The following is a 25790-nucleotide window of genomic DNA, read 5'->3' on the forward strand; positions in this document are numbered from 1 at the left end:
GGCCTGGAAAGTGCTGCTATCCATTGCAGAGCATCAGCCACAAGATCTACGGCAGCAGTTTAGTATACACAGACTCAGCGGAGGCTCTGAAAGCTTTGGCTTGCCTACTGGTCAAACACCTGTCGGCTTTGTGGTCTATCACATCAAGCTTTTGGCTAGAACCATATAGTGTAGGGCTGGCGGGCACAATATCTAAGCACAGGTGGACTGGGTCCTCGGGCACATGGGCGCAGCGGGAAACGGCACTGCCCATGGAGCAGCATGTGTTCTTCTGAGAGTCTTATCTTGACCACGACTACCTGGTTGTTAACGCTCCTCACATGCTGGACCACTCAGAGGTATGCGAACACTTCAAGCAAGAGGCCAGGTGATGCTTACACTCAACCATGCCACCAAAAAACCACGCCTTGCCTCATGGTCTGCACGCGAAGGGCAAATTCCCGTACACCAGGTGCAAGCTTGTGCCACCTAGACTGGACGTACTACTTGCAAAATGGAGGCACTTTTGGGGGAACTCCTTCGATGATACCCACGCGATGGTGTTCATATAGACGGCAATGTTCTAACCATGTATGGGTGTTGTCCTATAGATGACTGCCCAAATATTAGACACTTGTGTAAATGTTCAGGCCTCGATATAATCCGGGATAAATGCAAGCCCAAGGCTGTGGGAACCCTTAACGACTGGCTATACTGTGCAGGCGACACATGCGGCAATCTAATTGCGCTGCGGAACTTTGTCAAAGAGGCTGGCCTGCAGGGTCAATAATAATATTGATGTACTCTTCCCTTCACCCCACTAAGGCCTCAGGTCATTATGAGTGATTAAAGATGTATTCCTCCATTCATTCATATCGTTTAGCATGCAATGCATAATTCAAGCTAGAAAAGTTTGTTAGTTAGTTAAATTGGATTTTATGGTGCAAAAGCGACTTAGGCTTTGCTGTGCCAGTCACAGGGTGGTAAAGTCATGGCACCTTTAAGGTTATGCGGCCACTCTTCAAGTACCCAAGTTCCATATAAGAGGGCATCTTTCAATTTAATTTTTGAGAGGGCCCTACACGCTCCTTTCCTTATTTAAAAATTATACTTGTACTTTTCTTAATTGAAAAGTAGGACTAATTTGTAGCCATACTCCATGTGAAATTGCAAGAAGTCGATACACCTTTACAAATCGATTTCGCATTGGTAACAATTCCTTTACTTTCTTTGCCTCATACTATGTTTTCAAGTTGTAGAATTTTGCTCCATGTTAACTGGGCAGAGGCTCCGACAAGGGGGCTGTGCGACATCTGGTGAAATGCATTTGTATACATTATGCTGGGTGTGTGCCAAACTTCATCCTCGAGTTCTATGACATCCTCTGCTACTTTGACTATAGAAACCAATCGATTTTAGATATCTTAAGACAAAAGAACTTAAACTGTACCTATGAAAAGCTTGCCTAATGAATGACCACTGTCATTCCTTTAACCCTTTCAGTGCCGAATCTCTTTAACATGCAATCTTTTTAACATGCAATGCGTAATTTAAGAAAAAAATTTGGTGTCATCGCCTTTTAAAGAAGGTCCTGTTCTTTTGATGCTTTTAACTGATTAGTTTGAATATGTGGAGAATAGAGCTGCACATTCATGAATACCTTGCATTGAGGTACCTCACACTTATCGAGAGAGGAAAGAGAATGCTGATTTAAGAAACGCAAATGCTGGCTTAAATGCTCCTCTGGCCTACTACTACTACATTGTGCGAGAGTAAGGAGAGAAAAGTATGGGGTGATGATTGGTGTAAGAGGACATACAGATATAATGTTAAAAGGTTCAATACCAGCACGGACTTTTCGAGCATTCAAGAAAATTTAGTACTTGTATAATTTAATTAGCTGCTTAGTAGATGTTTCTTAGCATTTATTGTTTGTGCTCATTTACAATCGACAATCTCTAAGCTACGATGGTCCTTTCGTTAAAAAATGTTTAAATAAAAGCTGCCCTGTGTTTAAAGACCAACTGAAGCAAACTGTTACTTTGGGTAAATTGGCAATAAATGTATAGTACATTCTATTGAAGCAACTTTGGCAAAGTTGCAGAGCTGGTAATTGTGTAACTTTATTTTTGGAAGCCTGTACCTAAATGGGCACTGAACCACCCCTCGAGCTTTGTGAAAAAACAGTCCACGGACAGCATATGTTGCTGTGAACATCTCAGCCAAATTTTGCAGTCGTGCGCGTTCCGTGGAGCTTGCAAGTGGAGCGCCAAGTCAACTTTTTCTCAAATGCTCTTTTGCACAGAAGCCTTCTCATTCTTGTCAGTCTGCCTTATTTTGTAATATTGCAGATTCCTATGCATGGCTGCTATTGGCCAATAGCTGACATTAACCAAGAAGGGTGTTTGGATTAATGCGCTTCCTCCTAATTTCACTGTGTATATTATTGAAGCATAGACAGGCTGATGTAAGTGAAAATCTGCTTTCAAATTATTGATAATAATTACATACTTCCCAAAGAAGCCGACCATCGTCTACTCATGCTCGGCCACAGCCGCCTGCGTAGAAATGAAGCTTTGGTCACCCTGCTTATCGGTGTCATAGCTGTCGGGTCTCGCTAATTTCTACTAGTTTTGAGCACTCAGCTAGCCTCGAACCACGTGAAACTTAAGGTCAGACCACATGCACTCTTGCCAGCATGCGCTCACTCCTGGCTGCTTCTGGTTAGACACCTTAACAGACTTCGCTTCATTTTGAGTTATTTGACAGTGCTTCAAAATGCGGAAGTTGGATGTGGCTGCTATCCGTTGGTCCAGTCGGAGCAGGACAAAGCCCGTCCACACCACGAAGCACGGCAAGACTTGAGCATATGAGCGCCTGTTGTGCGCCAAGTAAATGTTGCGCATATGCACTACAGTTGCATGTAGCTATACCGTCTGCTGCGGGGTGTTGCGACGAGTCCGCTCACTGAGGACAACTGCGTTTGGCACGTCGTAGGTTTCAAAATCAGAAGTAGTGGTGTCTACGTGAACATGCAAAATTAAATTTGAGCTGCGTGCCACATGGATGTTCAGTAGGCGGAGCATTGTGGGCATGCTCTGCACCGCTGTAGTGTTTGCAGTGCTAGGCATTGAAGGAGCATGAGCACCAAGGAAGGGTTGTTTGATTGCCAATAACTCCGCTACTGCTAAATGTATTAAAGTATTTTTTTTTGCAACAAAGTACTTCTGAAATAGTCTATTTTAAATTGAAATGCATTTCTCCACTTCGATAAAAACTGGTTCAGAGCCCCTTTAAGCACATGTGCACGCACCTCATGGTTAGCAGATATGTAAATCCCTGTGCGTCACCTCCAAGATTTTTCCATGCATCGCAGGCGGCACCTAATCTTGGAGGTTATGCCAAGGAATCACGTGCTACGAGTTATGCCTCACTTTCAACCAGCGATAATGGTAGCATTTTTTCAGTATCAGTATCAATAACGTCTGCTTTTGCAAGCCTTTTGTGATGCCTTCACTTATATTGAAAATATAAAATTTTGGATGGAGATTGCTATGAAGCTAGGCTTTTCGTGTTGCCCAAAAGTTTGTTACAGTTGGCTTTTTAAAAACTGGTAGTACAGTGGTATTTGTATTGAGCTATTTATGCTCTTTGCAAATGCGTAAAAGTTGTGCCAGCAGCTGCGCTGCTACAAGCTAATCTTTTTTGCTCCAATAGCAGGAATTGTTAAATTTCTCTGTCCATTACAGACGCCGCCAAAATGGTCAAGCGTCTGAAGTTGATGACAGAGGCCAAAGAGAGAGAGCAAGCTGTGGTGCCCAGTGTTAAGGTATCCAACACTTGAATTGCATTTGTAGTAAAATTGTTTTGCACATTGATTATACAGGAATGAACAGGGGACTACTGCATTGCAATAGCTTGGCTATAATTTTTTTTTCACTTTCGACTGCAAGCAGACGAGGCTTTTCAAACAAATTAAACTTCAGTAATTTGCAGCCACATACCTGGAATGGTAGGTTATTTGTACTTTAAGATCTTTGTATGTATTCCCATTGTGATCTTTGTGATCATAGTAATCTTTAAGATCTTCGTATTCTTTCCCATAGTGGCACCCTAAGGCTTACACATAGTAATGCACCCATTCATGCATATTCCTTATGCATCGGGCGGTGTGTGCTCTACTTTAGTACCATAACCCAGTTGGATTGTTGAAGTTGTTGTGTGTCGTTTGTTGGAAGATGCACAAATTGGAAGTACTGAAAGCGCTGCTGCATACTAATACATAGCAAAATTCTCCGTGCCAGAGGTTCATAGATTTATATCTAGACGAAAATAATGTTCCTGTGTAATTATACCAATGGTATGATCTGTTTTACAAATCAGGCTTAGATCTGTGGGTTCTGGAGCAATGCTGTATTACTCTCTCCAATTGATAATCATACATATAAGGTTCTCTTCTTCTTGCCACTTGCGCTTCACTTTTGTTGTGTGCGTTTTAACAACTCAAACCACTACAGCTATTATTTAAAGTAGTCGCATGATGCTTTCAAGATTTTGTTTTATGTGTCCTGGACCTTAACACCTTGGAGACATATTGGCAAGCGTCAAAGCACCCTAGATAATTGACTTCTTTGAGCCAGTTTCGATTTGTTTTTCCCAGGAGATGTACGGGTCCTCACATTTTGACACAGAAGGTGGTCACATGGGAGAAGGACATTGCAGCATTTTGGCACTTGCTTCAGCTCACTCAGTGGTTCGTTATCCTGCTACATTTGACTGCACAAAACAGCATAGCAGACCAAGTGAGCCGAAGTGGTTGTGTAGCGTCGCAATGCTCTGCTACCACATGGCCACCTTCTGCGTCATGATGTCAAGACACATACACCTCCTGGGAAAGAAAACTGAATTCGGTTCGTCAAAACGCTCTTATAGTAAATTTTAGGCTATTATTATTATTTAAACATTATGCAGCACTATCGAGGTCTAGGACCTTCATTTAGCCCAAGAAATAAAAATGTCATACCAGTACTCACTCAGTCCAGAACTCCAAATTTTTTGTTCCCACAAATTATTTAACTACCCTGCAAGATGCAGGCAGGGCCCCTCTGGATCAGTCAATGCATATCATCTTCTATACTGGTGATCCCATCGTAATGAAAATCAGTGGTGAATTTATCCTATCATTGAGCCAAGTGTATACCTTGTTCTTTATTAAGGGGACACTAAAGACACCCTAAATCAACCTAAACTGATGAAGCATCTTTTCAAATCTTCATTTCAGATAATTTCATGAAACTAGGTTGATTATTAGATAAGAAAATGAAGCTCAAGGTTTCCCAAAACTCTAGCGCTGATGCCTCATTTGACATCATGGATTTCAAGTGCTCTTACGAAATTGGGTCATTTTGGCCCAGTAAATGTTCTTGAAGCTTTCTATTTTCGAGCTTTGGCTCTTTTATAGTACAATGAGAAACGGTTTTATTTGTAAAAGAAAAAAAAGTAATCCCAAGCAGACACCATCGAAATGTGACGTCAGAGCAAGCTGGTGCGAGAACTTGAAGGCAGCAGTGCCACCAATATTTTGTCTTGTGCCTTTTAGAGATAACTGTGCCTCTTGTCACAGTACCCGTGAATCTTTTTTTATTGTGGAAAGGTCATTTACAAATACGTCTGAAATTATTCCCTTTAGTGCTGATCTGCTGTGGTTGCTTAGTGGCTTTGGTGTTGTGCTGCTAAGCACAAGGTCATGGGATCAAATCCCGGCTGTGGTGGCTGCATTTCAACGGAGGCGAAATGCAAAGCCATCCATGTACCGTGCACTGGGTGCAATATAAAGAACCCCATGTAGTTCAAATTAATCCCGAGTCCCCCACTACGGCGTGCCTCGTAATCAGATCGTGCTTTTGGCACGTAAAATCGCAGAATATAGAATTTAATTTCTCTTTAGTGCTCCTTTAAGCTGTAGCATTCATTACCTCTGTAAATATCACCCTCAAGGTGTCCTCCATAAATATTTAACAAACATAGTAGATATGTTTCTACAAAAGGTGAGGCATATATGGCTACTGTCATGGCCTCATTGTGGTAATGCACCACAGGTGGTCTTCAGTTTCTCCAGTGTTTCCTTTCACATGAAAAAAATTGGCAGTGCAGCGAGCCTTTGGAGATGATTGGTGATGCTAATGCGATTACCATTCTTTCTTACATTTGGTGTTTAATTAGTGATGATACTTGATGAGGCTTCTTATGATAGTGAAACTAACGAGAAATAATTCTGAGACATTGGCGAGGGATACTTGCTTCTTAAAATTGTGCTTGTGCAAAAACCTGGGTCCACTCTGATCTGGTGCAGCCTGTGCTTTACGAGTTGATTCATTTCATTGATGAGGTGGTGGTTGGCACACCCTGCCTTTGTGGCTTATGTACACTTTGTACAGCTGAGTAGAATCTCAGATTACTTCTAGGGCACAGCAAATGAATCCGATGTGTAGTAATTACGTTATTGTTGACAGTCTTCCTTTTCACATCCCTACTGATGTTTACCGACATAAGCAGCAGTTACCCAAGTTGGCGCAAAAGAGGTTCATTAAGAGCGGCACATTCCCAGGGTCACGTAGCCCGTGACCCAAGCTGGTCCAATGGCTGGTTATGAACCATTTTCTCTCAGCATAGTAGCACGATGCTTTACTCATTAGACCATGGCAGGAAAACGGTTAGGCATAGGCAATGGCAGGAAAACCCAAGTTAGCAGGAAAACGGTTAGGCATAGGCACCCCAAAGTATGTGAAGTATCCTAAGAATATCTGAGTTGCCTGAATGTTTTGGATAGTTTGGTTTACTTATATTTATCTTGTTTGTGCTTAATAAAACCTTGTTTTCGTGAAGCATGTGATATCCAAACAGCACAAGAAACTATGAAACTAGTCAAGTAAAACTGGCGTTCTATCTTCAGAGTACGGCTGTTGTCTAAACATGCTTAAAATCCTAGAAACAACCTTGCTAACATTTACTTAAACGTGCAGATCGACATAGGTGGAGGAGTCCTTGTGGAGGAGACGGTTCTGGCCCAGCTCACAACGGCCTGCCATGGGGGGCCCGGGAAATTCGCAAGGGCCTTGCTGCGCCATGTTTTTACGGAGGAGGAGCTAGTCGGCCGCTCACTCTTTGGTACCAAAAATACCAAGGGGCAAAAAGAGGCCCTTGACCCGACCAGGGTCAACGCTGTGATAGGTAAGTACCCTGCATGCATTCCAGTTGCATTCTTGTATTGAGTTTGTATTTAAAATTAGCAACTTGCCGTTAGCATAACAAATGACTTTCAAGTAGCCTGTGTCTGTAACTGCATGCTAGAATAGCCTACCATTTGGAATACCAGTTCATATGATCTCAAGTGACATATATCACAAGAAAGACAGTAACCTCCACAGTCAAATGCTCCTAAACTTTAAAAGCTGCCTCAACTGCTAGAAGTTGGTAGCACCAGTCAAAATGTGCATTTGTGCATTAGTAGGGCTACTTGAGTGTGATTGCAATGAAGAGTTCTCTGTAAAGCATGCTACCTATCTAGTGGCATGGGAGTATGTGCTTAAGTAGCCTGAAAGTGTTATTATACTATAGGAATTATGAAAAAGCTATGGTCAAGTACAGTTATTGCTAAACTCAAGTGACAGCATGGCTACAAAACTTCAGCAGTCAAAATGGCCCTCCAGGTTCTGTAATGCAAAACACAGTGGTTTGACCTATTTTAATTAACAGACCACATTGAATTATAGTTGCTCTTGTCTTGAAGGAGGTCCATGTGGTGGCAGACAGTAACCTTTCAGCAGAAGGAGATTAATTGTATGCTTGGTGAAGTGCACCAATGTCATGAGTCGGACGCCGGCGGTGCACGAAAAAGAAGACGACGAAGATTGCGGAGCGTTCCGAACGGCGCGAGCAAACGTGTGGTCGAGGCAGAAGTGAGGCGAAGCACCATTATCGACGTGGCTCTTGGACGGGAAGGTCGCTTCGTCAGCTATGCTCTGACGACGGGAGAACGGAGAACCCGGCCACAAACCCGGCCGCAAGAATCCCTCTTCCTCAGCCGAGCCCGATCAACCGATAATCACCGGGACACTGGGCCGCCACGCACATCGACGGAGGGCGAAGAACGCTTCGGTAGGCCTAACCAGGCAATTGACACGGCAGCGGCGGCTACCGGGGCACCAGCCACGTACTCGGTCAGGTCAACGGAACCACGAGTCGTCGGAACTTACGGCATCAGCGACACCCCGAATGAATACGACTTGGACCCGACGATAGGAACTTCAAGTTGACGGTCTGTAAGAACCCGCATTTCTGCTTTGCGACGCAGCTAGGCTGAAGCTAGGGTGGCCAGACTTTGATGAGTCAGGGCTAAGACGGACTTAAGACCTTAAGACGGCTAGAAATCGAAATAGAATATTTATTGGTAGTTTTGTATTTAGTCCGAATTTTGTATTTCTCACTGAGCGAACATTTTACCGCGCTTTTACCGTCCTTGTACATATTAAATCCTTGTTTGCTGTGCTGCCAGTCGTATCTCTCCTCCCTCGAGGGTAATGCCTGTGCGCAACCCTCCTGCTCCCAAGTAAGAAGGTGACAAAAATTGGCGAGCCTGCCAGTATACGGCCCCCAATTTTTGTCACCTTCTTACTTGGGAGCAGGAGAGTTGCGCACAGGAATTACCCTCGAGGGAGGAGAGATATGACTGGCAGCACAGCAAACAAGGATTTAATATGTACGAGGACGGTAAAAGCACGACGCACACAGAACTAAAGCCATAATTTAACAACAATGTTCGCTCAGTGAGAAATACAAAACTCGGACTAAATACAAAACTACCAACAAATATTCGATTTCGATTTCGGAGCCTAGCTCCGTCTTAAAGTCTCTAAGTCAGTCATAGCCCTGACTCATCAAAGTCTGGCCACCCTAGCCCCGGCCTAGCTGCGTTGCAAAGCAGAAATGCGGGTTCTTACGGACCGTCAACTTGAAGTTCCTCTCGTCGGGCCCAAGTCGTATTCATTCAGGGTGTCGCTGATGCCGTAAGTTCCGACTACTCGTGGTTCCGTTGACCTGACCGAGTACGTGGCTGGTGCCCCGGTAGCCGCCGCTCACGTGTCAATTGCCTGGTTAGGCCTACCGAAGCGTTCTTCACCCTCCGTCGATCTACGTGGCGGCCCGGTGTCCCGGTGATTATCGGTTGATCGGGCTCGGCGGAGGAAGAGGGATTCTTGCGAAGAGGACCGGAACCATGAGCAGCAGCAGCCGGTCCCAGGAGCTTCGCCTGGACGTCTCCGAGGTCTACAGCTACACATGGACCTTGCCAGCGTCACGAGCTTTGTGGCCGGGTTCTCCGTTCTCCCGTCGTTAGAGCATAGCTGACGAAGCGACCTTCCCGTCCAAGAGCCACGTCGATAATGCTGCTTCGTCTCGCTTCTGCCTCGACCACACCTCGGTTCACGTGATTCAAGCGCTCGCGCCGTTCGGAACGCTCCGCAATCTTCGTCGTCTTCTTTTTCGTATACCGCCGGCGTCCGACTCATGACAACCAAGCATTTCCTTACATTAAAACCTGGGCTAATGCTGCCTTTTTTTCACAATAATTATGCCATAACCTTACTCAATGCATTGCTGTGAGAACAATAGCTGTTAAGTTACGTGGCATAATTGTTTGGTTGTTTCGATCAAAGCACCAATAGGGACACTTGCCAGCTTCGTTGTCAACATTGCTATGTTTAGCGATGTCCATTCATTCTAGGCACTCAACCTATTTATTAACATGCAATTCATCACATTGTATTCTAAGATGTGGCAAGAACAAATGCATTTATTTGAGTTTTCCCCATGTTTAAATAAAATGAGCAGACCTGAATAGGCTCTTGGCAGCTACTGTCTAAGGCTTTTTCCAGACCATGAGACATGTTCACAGCTCCCACTCAGAAATTATTGGAAATGTCTCCTGCTTTCTTACTTCAAGGGTGCACTTGCCTGTTTACAGCGTTACTAGCAACCAGTGCTCAAGTACTATGCATTTACATTTATAGAAAAATTGAATGGGCTTTGTAGGTGCTCATGTTTAACCCTTTTAGGATCACATATTTTCTGGAATTATGTCCCCCAATTTAAGGGTTATATTTTTTATTGTGGATTTAAGTTCTTCAGAGTGACTTTTCAGAGGAAAAAATGGGCAAATAATTTTTTACGTCACAAAGTGACAAACGTTTCTTAGTGTCCGAAGTTTTACAGCATGTTTATTGTAGCATGCAGGACAAACTAGCATAACTACATTTTTAAATGTAGTGACTTCACAAAACATTAAACTAGGGGAAGCAGGAATACTCCCAAACTACTGCGGTGAAGGGCACCATAGAGCGAAGAGAAAGATCAGTTTTGGAGGAAGCCAAAGGGCGACAGCCTAATCAGGATTTTTGTAGAAGTCACAGAAGGTTGCAGAATCTGTAACGTGATGCTAGGTGACACTTCATTCTGAAAAGGCATGCTTTTTTATACGTTCTGTCACCGCCTCATACGTATGGCCGTGACCACACGACTTGTTTCTGGCATTGTACATGCATGGCAGTGACCCTCAAAGGGTTAGCGAAGCCAGTTCACTTACATATTTCTCTCAGAAGACTGATCATCTGTTTGTATAGCTGTCATGTTCTGCCTGTGTTAGCGTAACCAGGTTGGCGCGCAACTGCAGTAAATCCTCGTTATAACCAGTATTTTCTTTAAAGTAAAGAGGCATAAGAATGGCCATTATAAGGCAAGAAGTGCACTCCAGTAGCATATGAGCTCGTAAATCAAATTCTAATATACCATACTCAATTCTGGTTGCATAACCGTATTTGGAGCAAGGAAAAGTGCAATGAAGTGCTGCGCATTTTAGTTATGAAAGTTGAGATGGATGGATGGATGTAAAACTAATGAAAATCCTGAGGTACGCGACTCAGTGAGCAGCGGGCCACTCCCACGTTGGGACAGTCAGGCCATGCCCGACTGCCGCATCGTGGGCCCTCTGGACAGCCCATAGTTACGCCCCGGCATCGGGGCTCTTGATAGTGAAGAGCCACTTGTCCTCATTGATTTGTTCCATGCCTCGCAACGAGGGGCAACGCCAGACCATATGGACTAGGCTGGCGAAGTCATTGCAGTGTCTGCAAGAACTACTGGCATAAGTGTCAGGATAAAGCTTGTGTAATAAAGCCGGGCTGGGATATGAACCTGTTTGCAATAATCTGAGGGTCAATGCCTGCACTCTATTTAACTTCTAGTGAGGAAGGGGAAAGTCTCTCCTGCCGAGATAAAAGTTCAGAGAAATAATTTTAGTTGCCAGTATACGTTTAAGTTTTTTCACGAACAGTATGAAGTCTTTTTTTCCGCTATTTTGTTCTAAGCAAGCAAAGTTCACATTTTTCACATCAAGGATATTCATAAAGTTATTCTGTCACAGTGGGCTTTTTCTGTTTGCCTTCTGCATATTGTACTAAGTGGAGTCCTCCAGTGCCACTCCACTTTGAAAGCTGGTCATTCTCTGCAGTTGAACTCGCGAAAACTTTGAATAATCAAAACAAATGAAACACTTTCATTATAACAGGGTGTACTGTATGTCACACTCTTGCATGTGGAACATTGGTCTTAAACCTCATGCTGTTTTCCTTTTTTTTGCAGGCTTTACCTGTCACAAATTCCCCGCAACAAACATGGCCTACATTAAAAACACTCTGGCCTCACTGCTTGCAAGGGACATCAAGTGTCAGGAGGAGTCCAAAGCTGTGGACAGTGCAAGTGTGGTGCTCCCGTAGCCGTCAACATTTAAAAAAATTATTCTTACAGTGTTTCACCTGAACAGCCAGAACATTTTTTATCATACTGTTTATCTAGTCACCTGAAAAGCCCAGGTTGGATGGTTGACACGCAAGTACTGTGCTGTGAATAATAATTAATTGCACAAGTGTTGTGCTTAGTATTTTAGTAGATTTTATGTTAATTTTTAATATATTGCTACCAAAGATAGTGTTTCTTGACTATTAGGTATTTCGGGTCATTTCATGCCAAGACTTCCATGACAGCACACCATTTCAAGTTTGATAAAGTAAAAGTAGGCACATTGAGAAATATTACAAAAAATTTGGCTTCATACGTGCACCTGAAAGTGGAATGTGTTCTATTGTCAGAGTGGTTCTGTTTAAGTAAAACTACATATTAACATAAGTTTGTAGTAATGATTTATTTGCTATTTCAAAACAGTAAGAATTAAGAGGTAAAAGTTTACTTAATTTCAGAGTGCAACAAAAGCTCTCGGGTCAGCCAAATATGTGCTTTCTTTCATGTGCGCATGAAATCTGATGTTTTGCAAATTCTTTCATTGTAACTTCTTTTGTGGCACTGATCAAAACTTAAATGGAACTCACATGAGGAAAAACATTTTTTAGTCTTCCAGCAGGTCACTAATAGCCACGGTCTATCTGATAGAAATCTTAAGCAGTCAAAATTAATAAATCGCTTGGTATGTAATGACCTGCCCGGGAACCTATTAATCATGGCAGAAAACGCAACTGGATCGTGCGCCAAGCAATGCAGCACCCATAAACTGCTGCCATGGCACAACTTATCGTAATTTCCATGTTATTTAAAAGGTAGGTAATGTTTAGTAAAATTGGCACACACCATTTAACCAATAAATAAGAGTGTCTGCAGTGGGCTTATGCAAATTGTGCCATGATTGCTATGTCACTGGGTACCCAATAGAGAAAGCAAGTAAATTTTTAATGTTTACGGTCATGCTAGTCTGCTTGTATATTTATTTTCTATTTATTACAATTTTGACAAATGTGTTTTACTTTAGGGCCTTTATTCAATTTCATGATTGTATCAAGCTGCTGGTAGTTTGTAGATTACATTAAGAAGTTTTTGATCTCAAGGCACACATGGCTGTACAGTTTAAAAATGTTTGGCTAAAATAAACACTTCATCTAGAAAAAATGGTTTTTGTCCACATCAATTTTGAACTGTTGATTTTGTGGAGTATTGACTGTGTGTTAAGCCAATTCAAAAATGGGACAATGGTTCTGCTAGAAACTCTAGAATATGGTTTATTACAGGCTCAAGTGATTTCAGTAGTGATGCTCAGCACTGCGGTTTCAATATTGATGAAACTGCATGGTTCAATAATACTTCCATGGGGTTTCAATATTGATGTTCAACACTGCTCCAATAACACTTCAATGGGGTTTCAATATTGATGTTCAACACTGCTCCAATAATATTTCAATGGGGTTTCAACATTGAAGTTCAACAAAGCTCTAACATTATGTCAATGGGGTTTCAATATTGGAATTCAACATATTTCAACAATATTTCAACAGGCTTTCAATATTGAAACTCAACACATCTTCAACAATGCTTCAATGGGCTTTCAATATTGACATTCAACGTGGTTTCAACAATCCAACAATGACTTCTCAAATTGAAACGACTCAATGATGTTTCTACGAAATGTCGCGGGCCAATTTTCAACACCTCTCAACAATTTCCTCAATAATGTTTCAACAAAGCCTCAATGTGGTTTCAATGCCATTTGTTGACGTTGACCAATGACTTTTCAACAACATTTCAACAATTTTTTTTGTAAGGGAAGCCCTACGCGGCAGACTACAAAGTTCCACTCCCTAGCCCACTAACGCGCAAAGTCCGAGCGTCGCGGTATACGGCCCCCCAGTGGTCGCTCACGTGTGGTCGTGATGGCCTTGACACGCCGAATGCGTCGGAGGTGGCTTGGGTAGGCAGTGGTGGTGACGCGGCGACAGCCGCTTGGTTGGTGGCTCAGGATTCTGACGCCGGAACTGTGAACGCAGCAGACTCCCGAGAGCACAGGAAGTGCCAGATCTCAGGAACCGGCCAGGCAAGGGACACGGGCAGGACCTCGGTTCGGGTGGCTTGCGACCCGTCACGAGGCTGCCCAGCGATACACCCGGGTAACCCTCTCGGGACTGCTTCCACGAAGCTTCTTCGGCCCTCGTTCGATCGGCCCTCGTGGCCGCAGCTGCCCGTTCGCTCGTGTCTTCCTCTTCCTTTTCCTCTGCCACCAACCCTCGTGCTCTCTTATTTGCCGCGTCGTGTCGCATATGTAGCTGCCATCGTCGTCGTCTTTCACCACACTACCCCCCACACAAGAAAGTTGTTTCACTTTAAACAACTTTGTCATGCAGAGTGGGCTTGCAGCAGGAGGACTTGACTTGTTGCACTGACACATAGCGCACACAGTAGACAGTTCACAGGTTGCACACAGTTCACACAGTATTAAAAAAGAAAAACACGCACTTGTATATAAACAGTAACAGAGGCTATGTACACACATATAAACTGGGATAACTAAGACACTCTGCTTAGGTAGTCTGCTCCAATATTGTCACTGCCTTTAATGTATTCGACAGTGAAGTCATATTCCATAATCAGTAAACTCCAGCGCAATACTCGGTTGTTCACATGCTTGGCGGAGTTAATGTATGAAAGTGGTTCATGGTCCGTTTGTAGCAAGAAGTGCTTGCCATAGAGATAAACATGAAATTTTTGGATTGCCCAGACAAGGGCGAGGCCTTCCCGTTCTATGGTAGAGTAGTGTGCTTCTCTGGGCAGCAGTTTCCTACTTGCGTATGCAACTGGGTGCAGAACGCCACCGTGGCGTTGCAGGAGGACAGCTCCGAGGCTTGTCGACGATGCATCTGTACGTAGGACAAACGGCTGTTCTAAATCTGGAGATCGTAGAATGGGCTGCTCAGAAAGTAATCGTCGTAGTTCGTCGAAAGCTTCCTGGTGACGCTGCTCCCAGACAAGTTTATTGGGTGCACGCTTGCGGGTGAGTTCTGTGAGGGGTGCTGATACCTTGGAATAATTTGGCACGAAGTCGCGATAGTATCCGGTAAGGCCCAAAAATGACCGGACTTCTTTTTTAGTGGTTGGCTTCTTAGCCGTTTCAATTTTCTCAAGGGTCTCGATCTGCGGGCGTAGGGCACCGTGACCTACAATATGCCCTAAAAATTTCACGGAGGTGAAGCCAACTTCACTTTTGGAAGGCTTGATAGTTAGACAGGCGTTTTTGACTTGCTGGAAGAAACGCCGAAGGGTGTGAACATGTTGTTCCCATGTTTCGGCGGCAATTAAGACGTCGTCGAAGTAGTGGTAGATGTTGGGGATACCGTCCACTACTTTTCTCATAAGCCTTGTGAAAACAGCTGGAGCTGTCTTAATACCAAAAGGCATAAAGCGGAACTGATAGAGACCCGACGAATATTGGAAGGCTGTCATGTGCTTGCACTCGGGATGCATGGGGACTTGCCAATATCCTTTCGTAAAGTCGAACTTGGAAAAGTACCGACTCTTGCCTAGCTTGGCGAACAGCATGTCTACTCGTGGTATCGGTTCGTTATCCATGATGACCACACGATTTAGCTGTCTAAAATCAATGCACAAGCGCATGCTGCCGTCTTTCTTCTTCACGACCACCACCGGGGATTGGTATGCCGAGTTCGACGGTTCTATAATTCCTTGCTTTAGCATTTCCTGGACTTCATCTTCTACAGTTTTTTCAATTGCAAAAGGTACCGGGTATTGCCGGACGTGCACCGGCGTGTCCGTTGTCGTTTTTAACTGGCACTCTACGAGATGGGTTTTTCCAGGTACGTCCGAGAATATGTCCTGGAACGTAGACAACGTTTCCTTTGCTTCACCGGCTTGCTCATCAAGTAATTCAGTGGCAATCTTGACGTCTCGGTAAGTTTCTTTCTTCAATACAATAAATGGCGGGTCGTTCCCTTCATCTTCTCGGGTGTTGACCGCTACAGCAGCTTGGTGTTCAGCCGATGGTAAGGAACATCTTTCCTCATACTTTTTGAGTAAGTTTATATGAAATGCACTTCTTCGTGTGCCCAAGTCAACGACGTAATCAAGGTCGCTTCTCTTTTCAATGACGGTGAATGGTCCCTTCCACGTTAGGATCAATTTGTTGTTCTCAGATGGTAGCAACAATAATACTTTGTCTCCCACAGCAATGTGTCGCGCCTTTGCCTTGCGATCATAATATTGTTTTTGTGTAATTTTCGCTTTTCGAAGCTCCTCGTGGGCTAGTTGACATGTCTGCTGCAGTCGTTCCCGCAGCTCTAATACGTAGCCGTAAGTCGTTTTGGTCTCTTCGTCCAAATGTTTCCTTGACCAAAGCTCCTTCAGGATAGTCATCGGTCGTCGTACGTAACGGCCATAAAGGAGATCAAACGGTGAGAAACCCAAGCTTGTCTGTGGGACTTCTCTGTATGCGAAAAGCAGTGGTGCCAAGTATCGATCCCAATTTTTGGGGCTTTCTTGACACATTCGCCGAATCATCTGCTTCAACGTACCGTTAAAACGTTCCACTAAGCCGTTTGCCATTGGGTGATATGGAGTAGTGGGTAGCCGTTTAAAGGTAAGTAGGCGGCTTAGCTCTTTCATGAGTTGTGAGGTGAATTGTGCACCTCGGTCGGTAACTATTTCCCGTGGGATTCCAACGCGGGAAAACATCGCAAGCAATGCCTCGGCAATTCTTTCCGTGTCAATGCTCGGTAAAGCAACTGCGTCTGGGTAACGCGTTGCGAAGTCCACCATGGTAAGAACAAATCGGTTACCATTAACGTAAGTAGGGGAAAGGGGTCCGATAATATCAATAGCGACTCGCTGGAAAGGAGTATTGATTATCGGCATGTTTCCAAGAGGAACACGTCCTACAAGGTGTTTTGGGACGGTCCTCTGACAAATGTCGCATGATTTCACGAACCGGGTGACATCTGCTTGGACGCCAGGCCAGTAGAATTCTTCTGAGACCCTGTCGGCCGTTCTCTTTGTCCCTTGATGGCCAGAGAGGATCCCTTCATGCGCTATCTTCAGGACGGAACCCCGAAGATCTCTCGGAACAACAAGCTGTTCGATTTCTCTTTTTGTCGCAGATTTATAACGCCGGAAGAGAATATCATTCAGTAGTATAAATGTAACAGTGGCCGATCGCGTAGTTTTGATCTTGCCTACGTCCGCGAAGCAACCACTGAGACTTCGAGCTTCCTTCTGTAACTTTGCCAAAGCATCGGGAGTGACGTTTAGCGGGTTTACAAGGGCTACTGGCAGCCTTGACGCAGCAACCATAGTAGTATCTTGAACTGGGTAGGTTTTCTCGTTGTCGTGCGGCCCACCCTCAGTACTTTCTTGGCAATGCAGTGCGGTAGGCTCCATCTTCGCATCTGTGCCTCCAGGTAACTCGAGAGAGGGGCAAACACCGTTAACAATGCCCAGAACAACATCATACAATGGACGCTCCATGCATATGGCACGCACAGTGCCTCTAAAGAACGGACCGTCCACTTGGACTTCAGCTTCGGGAAGGTATCGTGCAGAACTATCTAATAAATAGACAGTGCGCGTTTCCCCAGTAAACTTGTTTGCTGGCACAAGAGAGCGCTTTACAACGACAGTGTCGCAACCGGTATCTCTCAAAACAGTCATGGGTTGGCCTTCTAGACGCCCTTTTGCTGTCGGCATTCCTTCTGTTCGCAGTTTCGGCCCAACGGTGCTTTGCGCACCTGAACCAATCTTTTCAGAACTGCGGTCTTCAGTGTTTGCAGCATGTGTGCTCTGTTCTTGCCACCCATCTTCTTCGGTTGGTTGGTGGCGTTCAGAAAGAGAACACGAAGCCTCGTTGCGGTCCTTGGGGTTTTTGGTAATGCCTTCCGAACCAAGGCCAGGCTTCTTCCCTTTCCAACCCGTCGCAGCTTTAGATCCGCTAGTCCTAGACCAGCAGTCCGACGGCTTGTGTCCTCGCTTGTTGCATATGAAGCAATGGGGCTTCGCTTGACCGCTTGATGGCTCATTAGCTTGCATTCCACTCTTCACATACACCTTTTCTTCTCGACCTCTAGCCAGATTTGTCAGGCCTTGCGCTTCGAGATAGTGATCCGCTGTTTCTGCTAAACTGTCCAGACCTTTGCAACCTCGCTCCTTCAAAAAGATGGCAAGCTTCTGATCACATCGTTGCAAGAATTGTTCGGAGACAACCTTGTTTCTCAAGGCGTCATACGTCTTTTCAGTTTTGGCCAACTCTTGCCAGTGATCAAAATACCCAAGCAACCTGCCTGCAAATTGGCGACCTGTTTCGCCATTGTCCGGCTTGGCCTCTCGAAACTTGATTCGATAGCCCTCTTCCGTGAATCGAAACCTCTGGAGCAATGTTGCCTTAAGCTTAGCAAAGTCAGTCACGTCTTCAGCGGACATGCGCCCGACGACAGTGAGTGCCTCCCCCGTTAAACACAAACTCAAAGATAGGGCCCACTTGTCGCTAGGCCACCCTTGGTCTCTGGCCACTCGCTCGAACCTCTGAATGTATGCGTCAAGCTCATACCGAGCTTCATTGAACGCTGGAATCAACTTGTGCGGGCTTCGGAAACCTTGATTACTCGCTTCCCGATCCCTTGAGTCGGCTGTGACTGCTTGACTTGGCTGCTGCGATTCTTGCACGCGCAGCCGTAGTTCCAACAACTGGCGTTCTCCAGCTTGCCGCTCCAACTCTCGTGCATGGTCCTCTTTGGCAGCCTCACGCTCTTGTGAAGCGGCGTTCTCTTTCTCTGCTACGCTCCTCATCCATCCAGTGCTGGAGTGCCTTGCCTGTGAGTCCCAACTCTTTACCGAGACCAATCAGTTTTTCGGCATCCATCCTCAACCACCGCACGCGAACAAAGTGAGACTCTCAAAGGTGTTACGAGAGTTTAGTCCTGTTCGCGGACGCCAGATAATGTAAAGGGATAAGGTGGACCGTCACGTTTGTTGACGTGCAGTGCGGTGAGGAAAGACTCGAGGCGAAATTGGGACGGGTTGCACAGACACACATATAATTCACACTATTATTTTACACAGACACAAGTACGATTCTCTAACACCTATTATTTGCTAGCGTATGAAGCCCTACGCGGCAGACTACAAAGTTCCAGTCCCTAGCCCACTAACGCGCAAAGTCCGAGCGTCGCGGTATACGGCCTCCCCAGTGGTCGCTCACGTGTGGTCGTGATGACCTTGACACGCCGAATGCGTCGGAGGTGGCTTGGGTAGGCAGTGGCGGTGACGCGGCGAGAGCCGCTTGGTTGGTGGCTCAGGATTCTGACGCCGGAACTGTGAACGCAGCAGACTCCCGAGAGCACAGGAAGTGCCAGATCTCAGGAACCGGCCAGGCACGGGACACGGGCAAGACCTCGGTTCGGTGGCGTGCGACCCGTCACGAGGCTGCCCAGCGATACACCCGGGTAGCCCTCTCGGGACTGCTTCCACGAAGCTTCTTCGGCCCTCGTTCGATCGGCCCTCGTGGCCGCAGCTGCCCGTTCGCTCGTGTCTTCCTCTTCCTTTTCCTCTGCCACCAACCCTCGTGCTCTCTTATTTGCCGCGTCGTGTCGCATATGTAGCTGCCATCGTCGTCGTCTTTCACCACACCTTACATCGATTAACTCTGCTGACAGAACCTGACGCACCAACCAGAATGGGTAACAGTGTAAGCAGTAATACCTGCCCCGACCTAACAATGATAAAAGGGTTGACTCAATGCTCCTGGAACAACTTAATAGAGAACGTGGGAGTGACCGCAGCATTCTAGCCACAGAAGTTCAACTGGTGGCCATACGCACCCCAGAACGTGCAATCAGTATTGTCACGAAGTTAGCAGTCGAGGCCTTGGCAAAACGGTGTTCTTTTTAGTCTAGGCTGACACTCGGGGAGCGCGCGTTCCAGAACACACTTCGTCGTTCTCGTTGCAGCGGCCGGCGGCCGCATGTGCCAGCCTATCTCGCGTCATTTCCCCCCTTTCAAAAGCGACCGTCCCGGTCGGCAGGGTAAAATAATGTGCATAAGGTGGTAGGGCAACTCTAATGGCAAATGGGGTCACAAAAGCTAAGGGTAACCACAACACTGCGTAGGGCGGCGAAGGGTTTGAAATGTGCACTTCACTTGCGGGTGTAGTACGGCTTCATCCGTACTGCGTGCACAACTTCGGGGCGGGGACGTCGTCGACTCAAGCGAGGATGAACGCTTTGGGGCAGGATCTCGTAATTCACATCGCTAAGCCGGCGCACAATCTCGTATGGTCCGAAATATCGTCGGAATAGTTTCTCCGAGAGCCCACGGTGACGGACAGGTGTCCACACCCACACGTGGTCACCGGGGTTGTACTGGACATTCCGTCGGCTCTGGTTGTAACGACGGGCATCGGTACTCTGCTGCCTGCGGATGCGGTTCCGAGCAAGCTGGCGAGCTTCCTCTGCTTTCTGGATAAAGCCATCAGCGCCCTCGCTTGTCGTGGTGCCGTCGTCTACTGGAAGCGTGGCGTCTACAGGTGTCGTGACGCGACGTCCATAGACAAGTTTAAATGGGGTGAGCTGGGTGGTCTCTTGCTGAGCTGTATTATAGGCAAATGTCACGTATGGCAAAATTTCGTGCCATGTCTTGTGCTCTACATCAACATACATCGAGAGCATATCGGCCGCTGTTCTGTTAAGGCGCTCTGTCAATCCGTTAGTTTGGGGGTGATAAGCCGTGGTTTTCCCATGGTTGCTGTGCGTCAGCGTGACCACTTCTTGTATTAAATCAGCAGTAAATGCTGCACCGCGATCAGTAATGAGGACAGCGGGTGCACCGTGGCGCAGTACAATGTTGAGGACGAAAAACTTGGCGACTTCAGCAGCGGTTGCCCGGGGTACAGCTTTGGTCTCAGCGTAACGGGTTAGGTAATCAGTTGCGACGATTATCCATTTGTTTTCCGAAGATGACGTGGAGAAGGGACCTAGGAGATTCCTGCCCACTTGTTGGAACGGCGCTGGAGGTGGATCCAGAGGTTGGAGCAGACCGGCGGGCTTGACGGGTCGTACTTTACGCCTCTGGCAGTCACGACAGGTTTTCACATAGTGCTGAACAGACGAAAATAGCCGTGGCCGGTAGTATCGCTGGCGTATGCGCGCTAGTGTTCTGCTGAAGCCCAAGTGTCCGGCGCAGGGGTCGTCGCGACATGCCTGCAAAACTTCTTGGCGCAATGCCGTAAGAACGATGAGAAGGCACGTTTCCTGACTGTTTTTAAAGTTTTTCTTTTAAAGTACACTGCCCCGCAGGCAGTACGATGTCAGTCCTCGTTACAGCGGGCGTGGGACCACAACGTCAGCTCCTTGAAGATACTGGATAAGAGCAAGCAGGTCTGTGTCCGCACGTTGTAGGTCGGCCATCCGCACCGTGTCAATGACACCAAGAAAGGGTAAATCTTGCTCCAAATCTGATGATGTCAGTGGAAGCGGAGCACGTGACAGGCAGTCAGCATCGCTGTGCTTTCGTCCCGATCGGTAGACGACAGTTAGGTCATACTCCTGTAGGCGGAGACTCCAATGAGCGAGGTGGCCTGATGGATCCCTGAGATTGGCAAGCCAACAAATTGAATGGCCGTCTCTGACTGCTTGAAATGGCCGGCCATACAGGTAGGTCGAAATTTACTGATGGCCCAAACGACTGCCAAACACTCCTTTTCAGTGGTCGAGTAGTTAGCCTCTGCCTTTGTGAGACTACGGCTTGCGTAAGCGATTACACGTTCCGTCCAATCTTGCCACTGAACAAGATTGACTCCGAGACCAATGTTGCTGGTGTCCGTGTGGATTTCAGTTTCAGCATCATCGTCAAAATCCGCGACCACCTTAGCTATTTGCAGTCGTTTGCGTAATTCTGTGAACGCCTGTTCTTGTTCTTCCGTCCCCAGTAAGGGCACATAGTGGTGTGTTAATCTTGTCAAAGGCTTAGCGATTTTTGAGAAACCTTCAACGAGACGACGGTAGTAGGGGCAGAGTCCTAAAAACCTCTGAACAGCCTTCTTATCTGTAGGACGAGGGAACTCAGCAACGGCAGCCAACTTCTCAGGATCTGGCCGAACGCCCTGGGGGCTGACCACGTGTCCCAGAAACTTGAGTTCCTGAAAACCAAAGTGGCACTTTTCAGGCTTGATGGTGAGGTTTGCCTTGCGGATAGCATCAAGAACACTCTTCAGCCGTGCCAGGTGTTCATCGAACGTGCTTGAAAACACAACGACGTCGTCCAGGTAGACGAGGCACGTCTGTCACTTCAGTTCAGCAAGTACAGTGTCCATCATTCGCTGGAATGTGGCGGTAGCGGAACGCAGGCCGAATTGGAGGACTTTAAATTCATATAGCCCGTCAGGTGTCACGAATGCAGTTTTCTCGCGGTCGCGCTCCGCGACTTCGATCTGCCAGTACCCTGACTTAAGATCTCACGAGGTAAAGAACTGGGCATGACGTACACGGTCTAAGGCGTCGTCAATCCGTGGCAGGGGGTAAACATCACGCTTGGTGACGTTGTTAAGCCGTCTGTAGTCGACACAGAAACGTAATGCATTGTCCTTCTTTTTTACCAGAACGACGGGGGACGCCCACGGGCTTGTCGAAGGCTGAATAACGTCATCGTTCAGCATTTCTTTAACCTGGCGTTTAATCGCCTCTTTCCATTGGCGACACGCGATATGCATGCTGACGAACTGGGCGCGCCGATTCCTCGGTGAAAATATGGTGTTTCGAAACGGAGGTGCGCTGAACTTTAGATCCTGTAGAAAAGCAGCTAGAGAATTCGTTCACGAGGCCTAATAGTCGTTGCTTCTGTTGTTCCGACAAACCGGCATTAATGTGAATGCGGCTGCTAAGCGTGGTAGCATCTGTCATGTCCGGTGAAGTCACCTCTAAAGTGCCGACGTCGGAGAAGTCCGAAATTTCGTTGAGAAAGGCGACAGCCGTGCCTTGAGGGACGTGCTGAAACTCGTTGCTGAAGTTCGTCAGAAGAACTAGTGACCGTTTGCTCTGCAACTGAACAAGGCCTCGAGCTATGCAGACATACCGTTCGAGCAGTAACGAAATGTTTGCCTCGGCAATGCCCTCATTGTCGTCGAACGCGTCGCAGGTTGCAAGGGCGAATACGCTACTCCTCGGCGGTAAAGTGACGTTGTCGTCGACGATGCGCAAGGCGTCGTCATGACTGTCATACTTGTTGCTTGCTATGGTATGTGCTGTCGAAAACGTTACCCGCGACTCTTGCAAATTAATGATGGCTCCATTAGCCTGCAGGAAGTCCATTCCAAGGATCAACTCTCTCGAACAGCTCGGCAGTATAATGAAATCTCCGACGTACGTAAAGCCGCGAATATTCACTCGTGCTGTACACCTGCCCACGGGATTTAAGAGGTGTCCTCCGGCAGTACGGACCTGCGACCCAGTCCACTGCGTGTAAACTTTTTTCAGTTTAGCGGCAAGTTCTCGGCTCATAACAGAGGTGTCCGCGCCAGTGTCGACTAAAGCTGTGACTTCGTCGTCTATGCTGACTGGTATATCCGATGTTACGACGTGCCTTGGATTGCCTCAGTGCGTTTGAACGTCGGTCTGTTGTCGTCGCTGTCGTCGCTGTCGTCGCTTGCGTCGTAATGGAGGATATTCGGAACACTCGGCGTCAAGCGGCCTCACCTCCGGAGGGCGCTGAACTCAGTTTTCCCGGTTTGCAGGGCTGGCCGAACGGCGCCTAGGGGCATCTCGACGGAAGGCAGGACTTGGCGACCGGTATCGTGACGGAGCCGGTGACGAAGAGCGAGGCTAGTGCCCTGGATGTTCGAAGAAATTGGGACGAATCGCCAGGAAGCTCTCGATCTCCACCGGACGCTCACCAGGTCGTGGACGCGGCGCATTCGGAGAGAACGCACGGAGACCCACGCGTCGGTAGGGACACGTCCTGTAGATATGGCCGGCTTCGCCGCGATGAAAACCGAGCGGGCTGTGATCAGGAGCGCGCCAGACGTCACTCTTTCTTGGCCTGGACTCGTTGATAAACGGCATATTACGACGGCTGAACCCGACTTCTGTCTGTTCCGTGGTGCGCACGACGTTTGAGGTATTACACAGCGAGGAACGTCGTACGGCTTCCGCATAAGTCATCCTAACTTGCTCCTGCGGCTGCGGTGCCCCGAAGCGTTCAGGAACTTGGATGGCTTGCCTGATCTCGTCTCGCACCATCTCCGCCACAGGAAGTTGCGCGACCGGGGAGGGGACTTGACCGCCTGCATTTTTTGGAGCTCTTCTCTTAAGACCGCTCTTATTAATTCTCTCGGGTCGCTGACGTCGCTTCCCAGTGTCACGTTAGAGACGCCACTCAAAATTGCAGTCACGTTTCGATTGTACTACCTGGCGCGCTGTTGTAGTGCCCTTTCCATTGCAGTGGCTTCAGTGAGAAAGGCTGCAAGCATAGTCGGTTAAGGCCGGCAAAGATTTCCTGCTTTACGCCTCGCATTAGGTGTAGAACTTTTTTGTCTTCGGGCATTGAAGCGTCTGCACGTCTGAAGAGCCGAGCCATATCTTCAATGTACGTCGTGACGCTCTCATTAGGGGCTTGAATTCTTGGCTGCATCGCCAACTCCGCTCTCTCCTTTCTGTCGGCAGCTGGTGTGGGCGGCAACTAACTGCCGACGAAATTCGTCCTACGATGTCAGTGTCGCCTCGTGGTTTTCGAACCACGTCTTAGCGGAATCTCCGAGAGCGAAGTACACATTACGCAGCGTGCGCTCTTGGGACCAATCGTTGAATTCGGCAACCCTTTCGAAGTGGTCAAGCCAGTCTTCGACGTCTTCAAGAGCACCTCCGTGGAACACTTTGGGTGTTTGCGGCTGTTGTAAAAGGATCTGCGTCGCCTTGGCAAGCGCAGCAGTAGACGGTTGGTGCATCGTGCTGGTAGGATCAGGTAGCAGACCATGCTGTGGCTGGAGCCCCTGAAAACGACGGCTGGTACGGACGTGTACCGGGGTGAGCTCTGTCGGAATACGCACTGGTGACGAGTCAGGAGTACGCTGCGTCTCGGGTGATCGTATCATTTACCCAGCAACTCCACCAGAAAATGTCACGAATTCTTGGCTGACACTCGGGGAGCGCGCGTTCCAGAACACACTTCGTCGTTCTCGTTGCAGTGGCCGGCGGCCGCAGGTGCCAGCCTATCTCAGGTCAATATAACGAACTCGGACGCCTTTCGACACAAGAGACGCAAGTCTGAGCAACAGGATACACCCTCCCTGCAGGAGTGGATACAACCGCTACAAGCAGACTTTCAAGCTGCCACCAAGCAACTCACTGCAACAACGGAGACACCGGATGTAGAGAGACATCTGCTCCACCTCTGGGAAGTGCCAAGAAGCCTGACCAAACGATGGAAGATGCATCAGCACAACTGTAGGCTGAAACAAAGGATCGCACAGATCACAGCAGAAGTGGAATAATACGCCATCAACCTCCATAATAGCAATTGGCACTGTATCGTTCGGCACCGTTGGGCCATCCTGACAGTCCGAGCGTAACGGGAAGAATCATGTCCTGTTTATTGAGCAAGGCTTCATATACATGCCTGGATCGGGAGAGGGCAACACGTATATAACTTGTACTTATCGGCACGTGTAGTACATGCGGATATCACCCGATACATCCTCTTTCGTTTGAGAAAACAAAAAACAGAACAGTTAAAAGTTTCCATCAGAAGGTTAACAAATAGAACAGTGTACTCAAGCGGCAACGTTCATTGCACGCCGCCTTGAGGCTAATCACGACACCTGCACAAAGTTTCCGTCATAGGGCAACCGTTGGGGTGGACGCCGTCGTCTTGTCGAGCATCTCGATGCTGCTGTGGTGCTTGCCGCATTGGGTGCAAGTGGATAGGCGGGTCCA

General features: G+C 47.1%; 1 protein-coding gene across 1 annotated transcript; it reads left to right on the forward strand.

Moving 5' to 3' along the window:
• The first annotated feature begins 3710 nt into the window (after nucleotides 1-3710).
• LOC125947202 (uncharacterized) lies at nucleotides 3711-11807 on the forward strand. Its single transcript, XM_049671603.1, has 3 exons — nucleotides 3711-3808; nucleotides 7002-7224; nucleotides 11674-11807. The coding sequence occupies exons 1-3, from the start codon at nucleotides 3740-3742 to the stop codon at nucleotides 11805-11807; spliced, it is 426 nt and encodes a 141-aa protein (XP_049527560.1). The 5' UTR covers nucleotides 3711-3739.
• The last annotated feature ends 13983 nt before the right edge of the window (nucleotides 11808-25790 follow it).

Source organism: Dermacentor silvarum, chromosome 7 (genome assembly GCF_013339745.2).
Source record: "Dermacentor silvarum isolate Dsil-2018 chromosome 7, BIME_Dsil_1.4, whole genome shotgun sequence".
NCBI lineage: Eukaryota > Metazoa > Arthropoda > Arachnida > Ixodida > Ixodidae > Dermacentor > Dermacentor silvarum.